General features: G+C 36.1%; 1 protein-coding gene across 2 annotated transcripts in view; it reads left to right on the top strand.

The window, feature by feature from the left end:
• DIAPH3 (diaphanous related formin 3) overlaps positions 1-15174 on the top strand; it is a 242258-nt gene that overhangs the window by 142590 nt on the left and 84494 nt on the right. The window contains exons 23-24 of one of the 2 annotated variants that reach the window (XM_075088048.1): positions 5007-5131; positions 13570-13734. In XM_075088048.1, coding sequence (XP_074944149.1) covers positions 5007-5131; positions 13570-13734 — 290 coding nt within the window. Of the gene's footprint in view, positions 1-5006; positions 5596-13569; positions 13735-15174 lie in introns of those variants that run through there. The other variant, XM_075088040.1, reaches the window with a different exon arrangement.

Below are 15174 nucleotides of genomic sequence, written 5' to 3'. Positions count from 1 at the left end.
TTCAGTCTTCTGTGACACTGAGTCAGTATATCCAACTAGATCTTATTCTACCGTTAATAGATATTTCAGGCTTTTGCTGCTGTTTACAGAAGCCTTCTAATATTTTGCCTCTGGAATATTTCTGTTAGTGCTTTAAACCATCTGACAATACAAAGAGGGTTGTTTTTGTTGGATTTTTTGGGGGTTTTTTTGGGCTATATTTTGTCACTTCACTTTCAAATGCTGCATCAGGAACATGTTGGCAATTTTAGAGAATTATTCAGTAAACTGTACATCGGTCCAGTATGAAGTTCAAATGGCAAAAGCAATAAGGTTTTTTTTTTTTTTAAATATAATATGATATAGTTTTCTGCATCAAGCTAGAGATCAGCTTGTCACTGTCATTCTCTCCCCTCAGAATAGAGGGGCCGGCATAGCACAAGGAAAGCGAAATATCTGTAGGCAAGACGAAGATTCTCATGGTCTGGAGATTGTGACCATCCAAGAACATTGTCATACAGGTTGGGCAGCACGTAGGATTTCTGAAATACCAACTGAAATATCTGTTGCAAAAAGTAGCAGGATTACAGCAATATAAATGAGAGAGCACACAGGTAGTATTCCTTTGCTTTGGAGAATTGTTTCTATGATTTAAGATAAAGCAGGTGTAGTCTCAAAACAAGATGAATTATTGCTTTAATTTTAAGCAAGAATAATGATATGTGGATGAGGAAGAGGGGAGCAAAATGTCTCTATAGAAATTTGTTGAAAGAAAAAAATCAGAGGACCGTATTCTCATATTGTAAATACCAGTTTCCATTTCTGCATTCTGAGATGTGGAACTAAAAGTTTAGGAAATACATTTTTTTTTTTTTTTTACCAAGTTTTTCTGTGGCTATAATAAAGTTATGTGACTACAGAATATTTAACAAACTGAGGAAAAAAGAATGATTTGGGCAATTACACATTGCTTTGTCTGACCTTAATGATATGAAAGTTTGTAGATGAAAGAATAATCAAACATGAGGAGGTTAATGAGAATATCATAAAAATAAATTTATTTTATTGGTAGTAGACTAGGGTGCTAGCTTTGACTATTAATATTTTTTTTGGACACAGGAAATCTATGTTGACTTCAGGAAAGCATTTGATACTATGTAAAATGGGAAAGTATTCGTTAGAATAAAAAGTGATAGAAACGTAAGTACTGCCTAAAGTGAATATGGCAAAAAAAAAAATACAGTTATAGTATTGAACCAATGAGCGTATCTGACAAAGGGTTAGACAGCTTTGCCAGCTGAGAGGAGGACAGGGTTGTCATCACTGAATGATCCTGAGGAAGCAGAGTAGAAGTAGTGAAAATCAATAGTATGGACTACAAGATCATGCATCTCGATACTGTAATAAGAGCTTTGCTTAAGAATAAAAGATATTTTATCATAAGATAATCAGATAACATATTTCCAGTAGAACTGTAGAAATAGTAATGCAAATATTAAACGGCCTGGTGAGTCATCACCTGAAATACTGTGCAGAAAGGTTTTAAAACAGAAGCAGGTGAAGAGGCTTCTGGAATAATAATAGCATTAGAAAACCTGTATCAAGAGAGGATACTTTAAGAACAAAGTTTCTTTAACTGTGAAGGGCAGAAGGTGAGGAAATCTAATTATTGCCTGTAAAAGTATCGGGAGCCTTTTTGAAAATGGGGTATGAGAGTTCAGAGGGTGTGAGTGAGAGAGATCGAGCACGCCTGCATTGTATTCAACAAACAACTTGGTTCTGTGGGCTCATTAACATTTGAAACCCCAGTCTTTGACTTTGTTTCCCAACTGTTTATGAGATTTGCTTACTTCAGTTTGGCTTATGGTTATCGTCCCAGGCTTGAATCATCCCAGGATTAGGGATCAAAGTTAGGCTGGTTTTTTTTTTTTTTCTTTTCTGCCATTGTTCTGTGTCCCTCCAGGTTTTATACCCTGTCTTCTAGAGGAGCACAAGGGAAGGTTGGGAGGTATTTAATCTGATCTTTTTGAGAGAGATCTGCTTATATTTACAGATTTTTTTTATCATCTGTTTCCACTAAATCGGAAGTTGCAAAGACAATAGTACCCAGTGAATACCAGCACGTTGTGACCTAGCCTCTGCTTGAGGCTGTTGCCAGAAATGTAGTCTTAATGGAAAATACATCTAATAGTTGTGCATTGCTGAAATCAAAGGAATGCTGAATTTTTATATTCAGGAACAACTTCAGATCATGATAGGTAAAAAAGAAGGGAGAGAAGTGAAGGTTCTTGATCAACTATGTAACTGCTCAAGGTTAAAAGAACTGAGGTGATAGAAATAAAAAATTGGCTTTGCTGAAAGCAAGAATTTAAAAATCTCTTGTATACAACCCATTAATCAGCTTTAGGTGCTGAGATTTGTTTGGTTTTTTTTTAATATGGGTAAAAATTATAGCTATAACTCAGCTGCTACCTGCAGTTGACAGAGGGTTTTTTGGCGGGTGTGCTGCTTTTGGCTGGGTTAGAGTTAATTCCCTTCACTGTAGCTGGTAAAGTGCCGATGGCACACCGGTGCTGTAGCTGCTGTTAAGCAGCAGCTCAGTGTCACCCAGTAGCACCTGTAGCAGTCAGGGACCTTTCCAGCTTCCCATGCTCTGCCACGTGGGCAGGGGGCTGGGAGGGGCGTGGCCACAGCCAAGTCAGCTGACCCCGACTGGCCAATGGGATATTCCATACCATGTGACGCCATGACCAGTACAATAATGGGGGCAGCTGTGGCTCGGGGACTGGCAGCGTCGGGTCGGCGGGCGGTGAGCGGCTGCATCACGTGCGGTTTGTTTCGGCGGTTCGTTTCCCTTCCCTCCTCCGCAGGTTTCGCCCCTCTCATTCTTCTTTTCATTGCAATACTGTTGTTGTTGCTGTTATTATTGTTTTATTTCAATTATTACACTGCTCTTACCTCAACCCATGAGCTTTTCCTCACTTTTAGCCTTCTGATTCTCTCCCCTGTCCTGCCAGTGGGGGAGTGAGCGAGCGGCTGTGTGGGGCTGAGCTGCCGGCTGGGACTAAAGCACAACAGTGTGTTGGGTTTTGTGGCATTTTTTGTTTTGTTTTAAAACCTATGTACTTGCTGAGTCTCATCATTCTGACATTTTGTAAGTATGTCACTTCAATTTTTATGCTGTGAACTCTTTTTATACAAGACAAACTATATTGTGAAGAATCCTATTGATAGTTATCTTAAGCACAGGTATTATATTCTGTGTTTCTTAGCAGCTTTCTAAGTAAATCAGTGTTAAAATTGTGTTTGCCAACCCTCAAAGGCTTTTTATGACAGCAGGAGTATTAAAAACAGGTTTGTTTCTGGAATCTGTGAGGACTGAAACACATCTGTAGTCAACATTGTCAGTTTCTGATTTTAGCTCTGCTTCCCAAACAATGCAGTTTCTTAACTACTGAAGCCAACTGACCTACCTGGTAATGGTTTGGGCTTACCAATTGCTGAGCAAAAATCTGCCAAGTGTAACATACAACTGGAAAACAGTGGTTTTGAGTAAACAGAGGCTTTTAAAAACTGTGGTTATACACTAAATGATGAGTTATAAGTTATAATATGAACATACATTTATATTCCTTATTCTTTTTCAAAAAGATGATTGTCTTCAAATTGTTTGGATTATATTTTTTTAAGTTACATTAGCATTTTAACAGGTTACCATTGATCATTTTATAGTATGTTAACCTTTCTACTATGAATGGGATTGTAGTTGCTATGCAACATTTTACTCTAGTCATCTGGGGACTCTGTCAGGCATTTATGAGAGAAAGATGTGTTCAGTGTGTGTGTCTTGTATTTTCCATCACATAACTCTACTCAGTGGATCATGGATCCACTACAGATCCTGGTAATATTATAGGACTACAGACTTTCTCCAGGGATTTTTTAGGTGAAGTTTAAGGTAGCTTTACCTTTATAGGTATTCATAATAGTATATTATGAATTAAAAATAATTTTTCATTAAAATGAAACAAAAAAATCAAGTAATTTCAAATTTTTAAAAAATCATTAGACTAAAAAGCGGAGTATGTTCTTGTCTCTCTCTATATATTGTTCCTACGGAACATACATAAATGTTAAGTGTACTTCATAAACAATCAGGAAATAAGTTTTAACTGATTCCGGTAATATAAATCCAAAATGGAATACATGCTAACAGGAGTTATCCTCAGATTACTCCTATGGCCTTAATATTTTAATCAACTCTTTACAGATCAAGTATTCAACCTCCATGCATTGCTTGAAATGGACGAAAGTTGTATTCCTCCCTTTCTGATAAAGAAAATTTGCACTTTTCTACATCATTCTATAAATCCGTGACGTTTCGTCTCTACTCTTTTTCTTATTCCTAAGTCCCTGTTTTGCTCTGCCGCACTCTCTCAAGTGCTTGCAATTCCCTCCAGCTTGGCACGCGCTTCAGCTCTGACAAATTCTGTTGTGTTTTTACCAGGCATCATGCTTTCAAACTAGGGAACAGAGTCTTAGGTTTCATGTGTAGGTGTTTAATAACCCCATTTTCTCTATGTTTTGAGGGTCTTACTCTCTTCATGATCTTCCATACAAATGTTCGTATTTTCTGTTTAACAGAATGAGATTGAAGAAAACTTTGTGGTTCTTGGAGTAGCTTCAAAACTTGTCCTTTGCTTAATTAGAAGAGACAGACTGGCGTATGTATGTCTCCGGTTATGTAAAGCAGACTGTTAATAGCAGTGCAAAACGTTAGACGTAAAAATAAACCAAAACGCAGTGTTCAAACAGCATACATCTAATCAGAATAAGGCAACCGCGTAAGTGAGGGGAGCTGAACGTTGTAGAGCGATCCCCTCGTCTTGTATTGTAATTTGTCCAGTGTGCTTTTATTTCAGAATTGAAAACATAGTATGCTGATTTGAGTAAGGTTTTAACTTGTGTATTTTATAAACAATGTTTCTTGTTTAAGGTGTTAACAGAATGAATGTTCTGTATTTTAGTCTCAGCAGAAAACCTGGAGAAGAGCCTGAAGCATATGGAGAGGCAACTCCAACAGCTTGAGAAGGATTTGCAGACTTTTCCAGTTCCTGAAGATAAGCACGATAAGTTTGTAGCAAAAATGTCAATATCCTTTGGAGTATTCTTAAAAAAAAACAAAACACCAAACCCAAACAAAACCAAAACCTCAAAAAAACCCCAGAAGTAATTTAACTGCATTACCTTAAACTTTAAATCTCTTTGCATAACTTCTGTCTAGTCTGTAGCTTTTTTTTTTTTGAAAAATATTACTTTTTTTCCCCTCAAAAACTAAATACATGAACAGTCCAATTAAAGGATTTGTCTGTAGTGGATAGAATGAGGAGAAAAATGCTTTATTGACAGGTTTTACACTGTGTATAAGTTTCTTAACTTAGTGAAAAGTAGTTATAATAGGAACATGAAGCACTTTGGTGTTAAATGATTTTTTACGTGAGAATATTTTAGAAAAAAGATATCTGTCACCCTGTGTTTATCTGTTTTCTAGTGTATGCGTTACCACTGAATGTTTTTGTACATGCAACCGCAGAACCATAAAATGTCTTTTATTTCAGAAATGAGATTCATAGCATGTGAAAACTGGTTTCTGGTCTTAGTTTTGCCAAAATTCCTTTTCTCACTGTTTATTCCAAATCCTACAGCCAACTTCACTGCCCCTCTCTCTCATAAGAAAGCCTTGGGACATGAAGATACTTATTTAAGGCAGAAAAAGCCATTCTTTCACTTAAACTTCCCTACCAGATGAGGGTCATATATGGTTAGCACTGAGACTAATCTGGAAGCAGAAATAGCAGCAGATAGCGAGACAGACTGAAATTTCCTCTGCAGGCATGGTTAGGTTATTACCTAGCTGGAAGACTACTTCGTTATGTACAAAGGCAGGGGCACTCAGGAGACAGTCCTCTTGATTAATCTCATACTATTAAATAAAAGATGGCAAGGGACCCTGAGGCCTAGGGGATATACTGGTTCTTGCCGCATTAGGGCCAGTTTCCTCTTCAGCAGACTAGCTGCAACCAAAGTGTTTACAACTTAGCTTTAGGCCTTCTCTGGCCTCTGTGGGTTATCTGTAACCTGTCCATGCTGCTGCTAGTTTTTTGTAAGGTTGGGTATTTTGTTGGTGAGTTCTGTTTCTTGTTGTTGTTGCTGGCTTTTTTTTCCAGCTCAGTGTGTTTTTGAGAGATATGTTGCAGCCCACCAGCATGGTGTCTCTGTAGTACAAAACATAAGTTTTGTCCCTGAAGAAGCCAAGAGCATAATAGGAGAACTAGGAGAGGGGCTCTGAAGGCAAGAGATAAACTATTGCTAGGAAGCTAGAGGAAAATATATCTACGGTAGCTTTCTCAGAAATACTGCTAGGACTACGCAAAGTCTGTGCTTGATTAAGAAAATGATGTGTAGTCTAGGAAGCTGGGAATGGGAAGCACTTATTAAGAAATCTAACCTATGAAAAAGGACAGATTATTCTTAATCCATTAGAATACAATAGAATAGATTATTTCAGTTGGAACAGACCTGCAATGACCCTCTAATCCAAAATAGTCATGCTGCTTGCACATCACATACCCCATAACCTTTTGCATTTTTAAGCTGAGGACTAGGGTTTGAAGTAACAGATAATTTAGTATACAGCTTTCTTTGGAGATGTGGTTATAAAACTTCCATACCTATAAAACAGATATGAAAGAAATTAGCAAAATTCAGTTGAGAATGAGTGAAGAATACCCTGAAAAAAATTAGCTTCACTTAAGGAGGAGAGCATGGGAGAAGTTGAGGAATAAATATGTACTTCTATGCTAATATCAAGCATCTAAAATAAAAATTATACGGTATGCCTCATTTCCCTTTGTGTTACTGACATATTGGGCAATGCTGAAACCTGATGGTGGGAAGTGAATGGAATACTGTGATACATAAATCTCAGGTTATAAATTGTATTTGAGACAGAGCACATCACAGTTGTAGAGAAATAGTTTGAAAAGTTAAGCATAATAAAAGTCAGATAGGGTAAATAGATGGACCTTGACAATAAATACCATAAGTTTTCTAGGTGTTGAAAGTCCATCCCCATATATGAAGCACACTAGAGCAGTTTACTGACTGCTTAAAAAGGATAGTGATCATCTTAGGAAATGTAAAGGAGGATCTACATGTCTTTCTCAAGCATCTCAGAAACTGTGTTCCTGTCAGAGAAGATGCAGGTTGTCGATGTGTGCCAAGAAGATAAGCCATAGCCCTAAAGCTAACTTTGTTCTTTGCATCAGTTTTCTCTAGGGAGAACTTTAGCTGACCCCGCTGTGCAATATTTTGAATGAAGGATGATCTCAAATGAAGGAGTCAGTAGAAGGTTTTTATAAAAGGAAAATATATCTTTTCTGGATTAATATTTAAAAAAACAAAACACCTATCAAAAGGGAGATACTGGCAGATGCTAACAAAAGAGCAAGTGAACTTCAGTGATTATAGAGAAATATATCATATTAGAACAATTGAGAGCAATTGTAGTTAAAAGCAAGCAGAAAACATCTAAAAGTTGCTATAAAAATCAGCAATACTCTTATCTCTTAAGTGCTTCCATCACCCCATCTCAAAAGATGTGGCAGAGAATGGTGACAATGAACAGTAGTATGCAGACTCTGAAGGTGGAAAATCAAAAACATAGGAAAATATAGTAAAAATACTTGTAACTTTGTATGCCATATAGGAGGAAAGTTATAAATAACCAGGGTTCACCTCATGTAAAATGCTGTCCAGTGGGGTAAAACATACTAATGGAAATATTTTCTTACACAACAAAGAATTAAACTGTAGCATTTTCTTTTAGGGTTTGTAGAGGCTGAAACTGCAAACAAGTTTCATATAAGGCTTAGATAGTTAGCTAAAGCCTCTGTGTCTGGAGCTGTTAAACACAGATGTCCAGAAGTAGCTTTAGCTCAGAAGAATCACTAGCGAGCAGACTGCTAGAAACTAAATACTACATTGGTTAAATTATCATGCTGTACTTGCCAGCTTCCTTGTTGTTTTACCTAATCATTCGGTATTGACTGCTGTCAGAAACAGGCGAGATGAATATTTGGGCTTACTCAGAATAAATCAGTACAGGTAAAATGAGCCATACTACATAGTTCATTGTATTAGACTATTCAAATACAATATTTTGAACAGTAAATCTTTTGAGCAGGAATAGTTTGTACTATCACCTACTTCCTCTCCCAGCAGACAGGCAGTAATTTCAAAACAGTAAAGTTGCATATGGTTTCTAGTAATGTCTGTGAACACACTAATTAAAGAAGCTCACTTCTAGAAAAACAGGAACTTCAATAAATTACGAAGCAAAAAAGGTTTGATGTAAAGGTTAGATAATCCTGCACAGCATGATGAAGCCTGGACCTGTCTTTGCTTTTATTCCTATGACAAGAGAAGCTGAATGATGCTGATGTCTTGAAAGGCATGCAGCTCATAAAAAGAAACCAGCAGGAAATCTGAAAAAGGAAGGATGGTGCTTTGTTGGAAATAATTTTTCATCCTGAGTACAATTAGGCTCCATGGACAAGCAGGCTATTACATCCTGTCGCTAAATATCACAACCCAAAGGCCCCTAATGAACTGATTAGCATTCTCGTTTCTTTAGGAAGTCAGATATATGCACAGTTGGTGCACTTTTTTATTGACAAAGTCTGTAATTATGAATATTTCTCCTATATATTAGATTGTGCTAGTTTGTCAGTCATATATACTAGCTGAAAATAAATTGTAGTTATTTTTGCAGTTCTTCTGTTTGCTTTAATTAGGAAAGTCAAAGAATACTGAATTGATATTGATTTAGAGTATTAAATCCATTGAGTGAAGTGTTCAATGGAAAACACAGTGAACAAAATACATGTGTATGTTCAAAATCAAAACTTAGTGGGTTTATGGAGAGTATTTACATTGCATATTAAAAGCTTAATTAAGTAATTTAGTCAACATGCTCTTTTATCAGTCCAGCTTGCATCTCATGATTTTTTAAGTAGCAGCTGAGAAACTCTTGACAAGTTTAAGCCTACCACTGAACTGAGTGTTGATGGCGATTGTCACAGAAGCTTATGGAAGTAATACTTGAGACACAACAGTTGGTTGCTGCCTTTCAGCTAGGAAGAGAGTGCTTTCTTTTTGATTAGTTCTCTAGTCCTCGTTCCTGTCATTTAAGTTAATTTGTGAAAAGAGAAGGAAGGAACAGCACATACCCAAGTCAGAGCCCGATTTAAGTGAGGTAGAAGAAACCTGTTTTGTCTGCAAGGAAGAGACTACATGCTGTCTTTAAACTGCTGGTTACTTAGTTGGCCTCATAGTTTGAACTTGCCTCTGTGCAGCATAAGCAAACTGAAGTCTGTAAGATGTCCTGGCATCCTAAGGACTTTGGAAGATTACTGGACCTGCACTTGTTAGGTGAAAAAAGGTTGTATGTTGCTCTTTGGGAGAAGGTGAAGAGGTCAACTGTGTGGGCGGGTAATGACATAGGGCTTTGGCAAACAATGTAAATTTAACTAAAGTATATGCTTCCTTTATATGGGTCTTTAGTATCTAGTTTGGACTTCAGGTGTGTATTACAGCTAGCGCTGGGTTTGCTCATAATAAATGGGGTATGCACACTGGATGCAGCAGCTCTGTGTGATACAAATACATGTCAATTTGTTTTAGAATTATAACACAGGTAAGTAGGAGTGAGTGAGTCAAGGAAAAGGTATGATTTTACAAATACTCTTCAGCAGGTACTAATTTAAAAATCTAAACATTATGTGTTTCGTGAGCTATTATATTCGGATACAGAATTTTACTGTTGAACCTGCTGTAGGTATTCAAAACAAAGGCTCTCTGACATGTATTTTTCAGACAATTGCAACTATGTTACCAAGAACTTGGTGTGGGAAATCCTCAACTGAGCCCTGCAACATTCACCTTTTGGCTTTAGAAGAAAATACGGTGTTGAAATTCTGGCTTGAAGTGACCTCAAAGTTTCTTTGCACTAGTCTTCAGAAAGTTTGCTGTGTTTTTACAGAGGCTGTTGCTGGCTAGTGTAGTGGCAGTCTCGGTTCCATTTTGAAGATTTTCCTAAAATATATGCAGCATCTATGCATGTGTTATTTTTGTTTTGTTCTTAAGCAGAATAATGTTCCATTTTTGGATTATCTACACTTATTACGAAGGTTAGTTTTGTGAAAAAATCACAAGCGGTGAATATGGGGTCTTTCAAGGAAATGATTGGTACAGACTAACATCATTCATTATCTGCTGTAGGGTAACAGCTGCTTTTATTTGGCTTGATACGCTGCAATATATTAGTATTTTTATAGCACAATATATTAAAAACAGTATAAACTTCAGACAAGCAATTCACTATGAAAAGAACTTGCATGAATATGCAAGACCAAACATACAGCAGTTAGAAATTTTGCCAGAGATGTCTTGTCTCAGCTCTGCATTGCTTTCCTGTTCCATTAACGAGTACAGTTATGATCTCTGAGTCCATTATGATCACATGAGTCCAAAAAGGCAGTCCATGAAGTGAAGCCATGTCAGAAAAAGTTAACAAATACCCAACTTCTTGATTTCCTTTTCCTCCCACCTGTGTTGCAGCTCTGCTGTACTTCTGTCTTCACTCATCCAAAGCCAATGAACTGTGTAGCTGATAATGCATATATATCAACCTGTTCATAATAATTACAGTTGGGATTGCTGTACTCAGTAGTATTCCCTGTTGTTTCCAGTTTAGCTAGTGCTGACTAACAAAAGCCATATTTAAGGAAAAAAAGAGGGAGACTTATTAAAAATACCTAAATTGAAGCACAGTCTCAGTAGAATGCCAAGAGCTTAAGGCATCCCATAATGCACCAGACAGAAAATAAAAATCTCAGGATTCATCGTGTCTGGCACTGAAACACTAGGTAGTAAACTATCCTTCCAGAGTGATGTATTTTGAGTTTAAAATTGTGCATCACATATTCAAGGGGAGTCAGTTTTAACAGTATAAACTAAGCAACTTATATGGACTTAAACATAGCTGTAATTTTAGCTGTGTCTTGCCGAATATCGCATAAATTTCATCTTGCTCACCTCCCTGCCCCCACTCCCCCAAGTTTCCTTTTCAGGATATCCTCTGGTATATCATTCATTTATAAGATGAGGTATTAACGTGCTTTAACCCCAGCCAGCGACTATGTACCACGTAGCTGCTTGTTCACTGTCGGCCCCGCGGTGGGAAGGGGGAGAGAATTTGAAGGGTAAAAGTGAGATAACATTTTTAATGATAATTATAACTTTTTTTTCCTTCCTAGAAAACTGAAGAAAGTTATTGGAATGTTTGATGTATGGCATTTATATATAGTGACAACAAATCAAATGTATCTAATTTTTCTTTACCTTTTCACTCTGGTAATAAACAGCTTTATAATTGCAAAAATAAGTGTAGTTTTCTCTAAGTTCTGTTAATGATTTAAGAATCACAAATACTAAGTATCCTAAATTGTAGGATCAAAACCAAACAGATGTAGAAATACTTGTTTCTAGTTTCCTCAGCATTAATTTTACTGTTTTCCTTTATTAGTGTTGTTAAATTGTTGTTTGTTTTTTTTTAACTGCTGACATATCTTTTGATGGTCCTAACTTGTATTTTGTCATGTCTTGTTTCTCATAATCCTTTTTTTTATTTAATATTTGAGTCATTGTGACATACTAATTGCTCATCAACTTTCCTTGCTGTCCCACCAATAGCTCTTTAACATCCTTAATAATTTTAAAGAAACTCAACGCTGAAATGTAGCTTCCTGTAAGCTTTGTGCATCTTGGGAGCTAAGTAGAGGAGAGAGGATCAAACTGAGATAGAGGAAAAAGTGGGCCGGCAACATCAATTCTCTTTGAGCTGTTGCCAGCTAGCACAGGCAGTCTGAAGCTGCTCACAGGCTGTATCTTGTGAAGTCAGTAGAAACATGGAAAGAAGCTCATAATGGCTAAGGAGCCTTGTCAGAGGAAGAGAAAGTCTGAAATCAAGTGGTTGGGGGTGATGGAAGATGTATCATTTAAAATCATCGAAACCTAGTCTTTCTTAGTCCTCTTCTACAAGACTTCCTTAGTGGAGACTGTTCTGCTCTTACAGACCCAGCTAACAGCCGTCATAGTGACTAATCTGAACATTGTGAAAGTGCGTTATTTCTCCTTTGCTGCGTGTATCTGAGAACACTGCTGTATGACTTTCTGGCATGGACTCTAAATCAGAAAGGAAAAACCATTAACTGCTTGCTTGGTATTTTAAAAGTAACTTCAACAAACCAGAAGGACATTTAACAGTGAAATTCAAATGGGATTCAGCCTCTAAACAAAACTAAAGGAAGAGTGCATTGCAAAAACCCTGAAGGGTGAAAGCACTCACCCAGCAGTAAATTGTTACTGTGTGTTTAAAGCAGCATGGTGGACAAAAATTGTTTGTCTACATTTTAATGCACCTGATTAAAAATCCTGGGTTTCATAAAGTGACCGTAGTCTGGGAAATATGAAGAATACAAATACAGTAAATTCTCTTTTGCAATAGTTGGGGTGGGCAATTGGGTCTAAAGATAAAATTGTCATTTCTTATCTTTTGTACCCTTTCCTGCAGCAGGAAAATAATGGAAAATAAATATTTGTTTAGCTACCATTCCGTTAAAGTAAACACTTTACAAAGTTGTCCTACATAAGGAAATGGGTACACACAGTATTTCTTCTTTGAGCTTCTTTGACAAACTATATTATCAAAATTCTTGAATAAACATAGATTTGTTTTATTTAATTTATTTCATTTATGTTCTGCAGTATTTTGGTGCTGTTTATAAATTGTCTGTCTTTTGCAGAAGTAGTTCTATTGTTTTCACATCTAATTTAATTAAGTTGTATTGACATTGCAAATAGCCTGAGAAGAAGCATAAATACCTGATGCAGCCACCAGGAATAGAAATTAATGCATTGCTGTTGCTACAATGGCATTTAGAAAAAAGGAGTTAAGATGAAGTTTTTAATCTTTCATGGTTTTGACTTTTAATACTGTTGTTTATTACTATTTCTATTTTTACTTTAATTATAGTAGGAACTGTACTACTTCTTGATACAAGAAAGTATTCAGGTTAGTTATTAGTATCTGTACCAAAATTCCATATAAATTGTAATTTATATACCTAAACCTTTAGCTTCAATAACAAGACAGTGATGCTAAGTAAACTACATAGGTGCTTGAAGTTAGGTTAGCCTCATACATTTCATTTCATACAAAATTATATGCTAATGGGATAATCTTTAAATTTAAAGTGGCTGAGAAAATTTGATGAAAGCATCCTGATTTATTCATAAGCCTAATACACACAGTAAATACTATCAGGCATATATGACATGGAAGGAATTCTTTTCACACTTCATTTGATGCAAATGAAAAATGTGTATGAAATGCAGATCAACGTTAAGTAAAAACTGTGGGTTTGACTGGATTTACTGAGTATTCTTACAGCCTTAACAGCAGTTTACAGCTTTCTAGTTCATGCCAAAGAAGATTTTCAGAAACTTTCACGGATGCATGAGAACATGGAAAAACTCTATCAGAATGTCATGGGATATTATGCCATTGATCTGAAGAAAGTTTCAGTGGAAGAGTTTTTAACGGACTTAAACAACTTCAGGACAATGTTCATGGTACAACCTGTTTGTTTAATGCCTAATGTTTCTTCACAATTTTTTTGTAATCTTTCAGTTACTGATCAAACTAAAAATAATTTTCTTCCTCTTCAAGTGGTATCTGATACTCATAACAGAAACTTTACTTTGCACATCCTAAAGTCTTAGGATATCCTAAGGATAATTGAGTTTTGAATTATTATTTGTGGATTACTTCTGTCTGAAATAATTAAAAGTTCCTAATAACAATGAATGTAATTTGAAACCAAGAGTTTTAAATGCATGTATAACCTGCAGGTGAAAAATCTAAAACTCTACCTCTTAAATACAATGGCATTTCCTGTTTAAAGGATGCTTGTTATTTTCTTAAAAATAAATATTTGAAAAATTATTCTGTATTTATAATGCACACTCTTCCCATGCAAAATCCAGACCCAAGATTTTATTTCATTTAATTATTCATTTGCCTGCAGCACTTGATCAGTGTCAAGTTTTGTGTCTGTAAACAGGTTCCCTGCTATGGAAACTCACAGCTCCTTATCTTGGCTGAAAAAATAGCATGTTTTCCTCAATCTTGGTCTGTTTCTAAGGACCTTTAAGTTTTCTGACAACAGATTGTAGAGGATTTTAGGTTTTATGTGTTTTAAATGCTTGCTTTCTTTTTTCTTTAAAAAGGATGATCTTTGTGGGGAAGGGCTAAAAATGGTTATTTTATTACCATTTTACATATCTGAATTGTATTTGAGAAATAGACTTCAAGCTCATCCAAGTTATTGTTGGGTAGCTCCTTCTTTATAGAGCTCAGGACGTAGTTATAAGCATAATTCAGACTCACTCTTAGCAGAGCTTTGCCTTAGAGTCATCTAAAATAGTCATAGAAGTAAGGTTAGCCCTGTCGTTGTACGACAGGGCAGCGTCTGCATTATCTATACAAACATTTGCACATACTAGCTCATCATAAAAGCTTGAGCTATTTTGGGGAACTAATTTTCTTTTTCCTTATGTATTTTTTTAAGCCCAAATGCACTTTCATTGTGCTTACAAATTTTAGTAATAGGGATTCTGGTTTGTTTTGGTTTTTTTTTGTTTGGGTCGGGGATTTTTAATTCTACCAAAATGTGATTGAAGAGTTTTAACAAAGGATCTTTCTGAAAAGTGAGGTAAATGTTTCTCAGTAGGGTATTCCTTTACATTTTTAGAGCTGATTATATACGACTATAGAGTCATCTTGGTAAGCTTCAGGATAACCAGATGTTCTCCAAAACTTTGCAGGTTCTTTTACCATTGTCAATGTAGTTTTTCTGAAAGAACGGTGACTAACTTGATGATATACTTCAGAATACATACTCAAGACTAGTATATCCTTCAACTTAAAACAACCAAACAACTTCGGGAAAGCTGATGGCTATATAAGTTCAGAATACATTTGTAGAGCTCTTATTTAGGATTAGTGGGGAT

Source organism: Phalacrocorax aristotelis, chromosome 1, assembly GCF_949628215.1.
Source record: "Phalacrocorax aristotelis chromosome 1, bGulAri2.1, whole genome shotgun sequence".
Lineage (NCBI taxonomy): Eukaryota > Metazoa > Chordata > Aves > Suliformes > Phalacrocoracidae > Phalacrocorax > Phalacrocorax aristotelis.
This window is presented reverse-complemented; position numbering and strand designations above follow the sequence as displayed.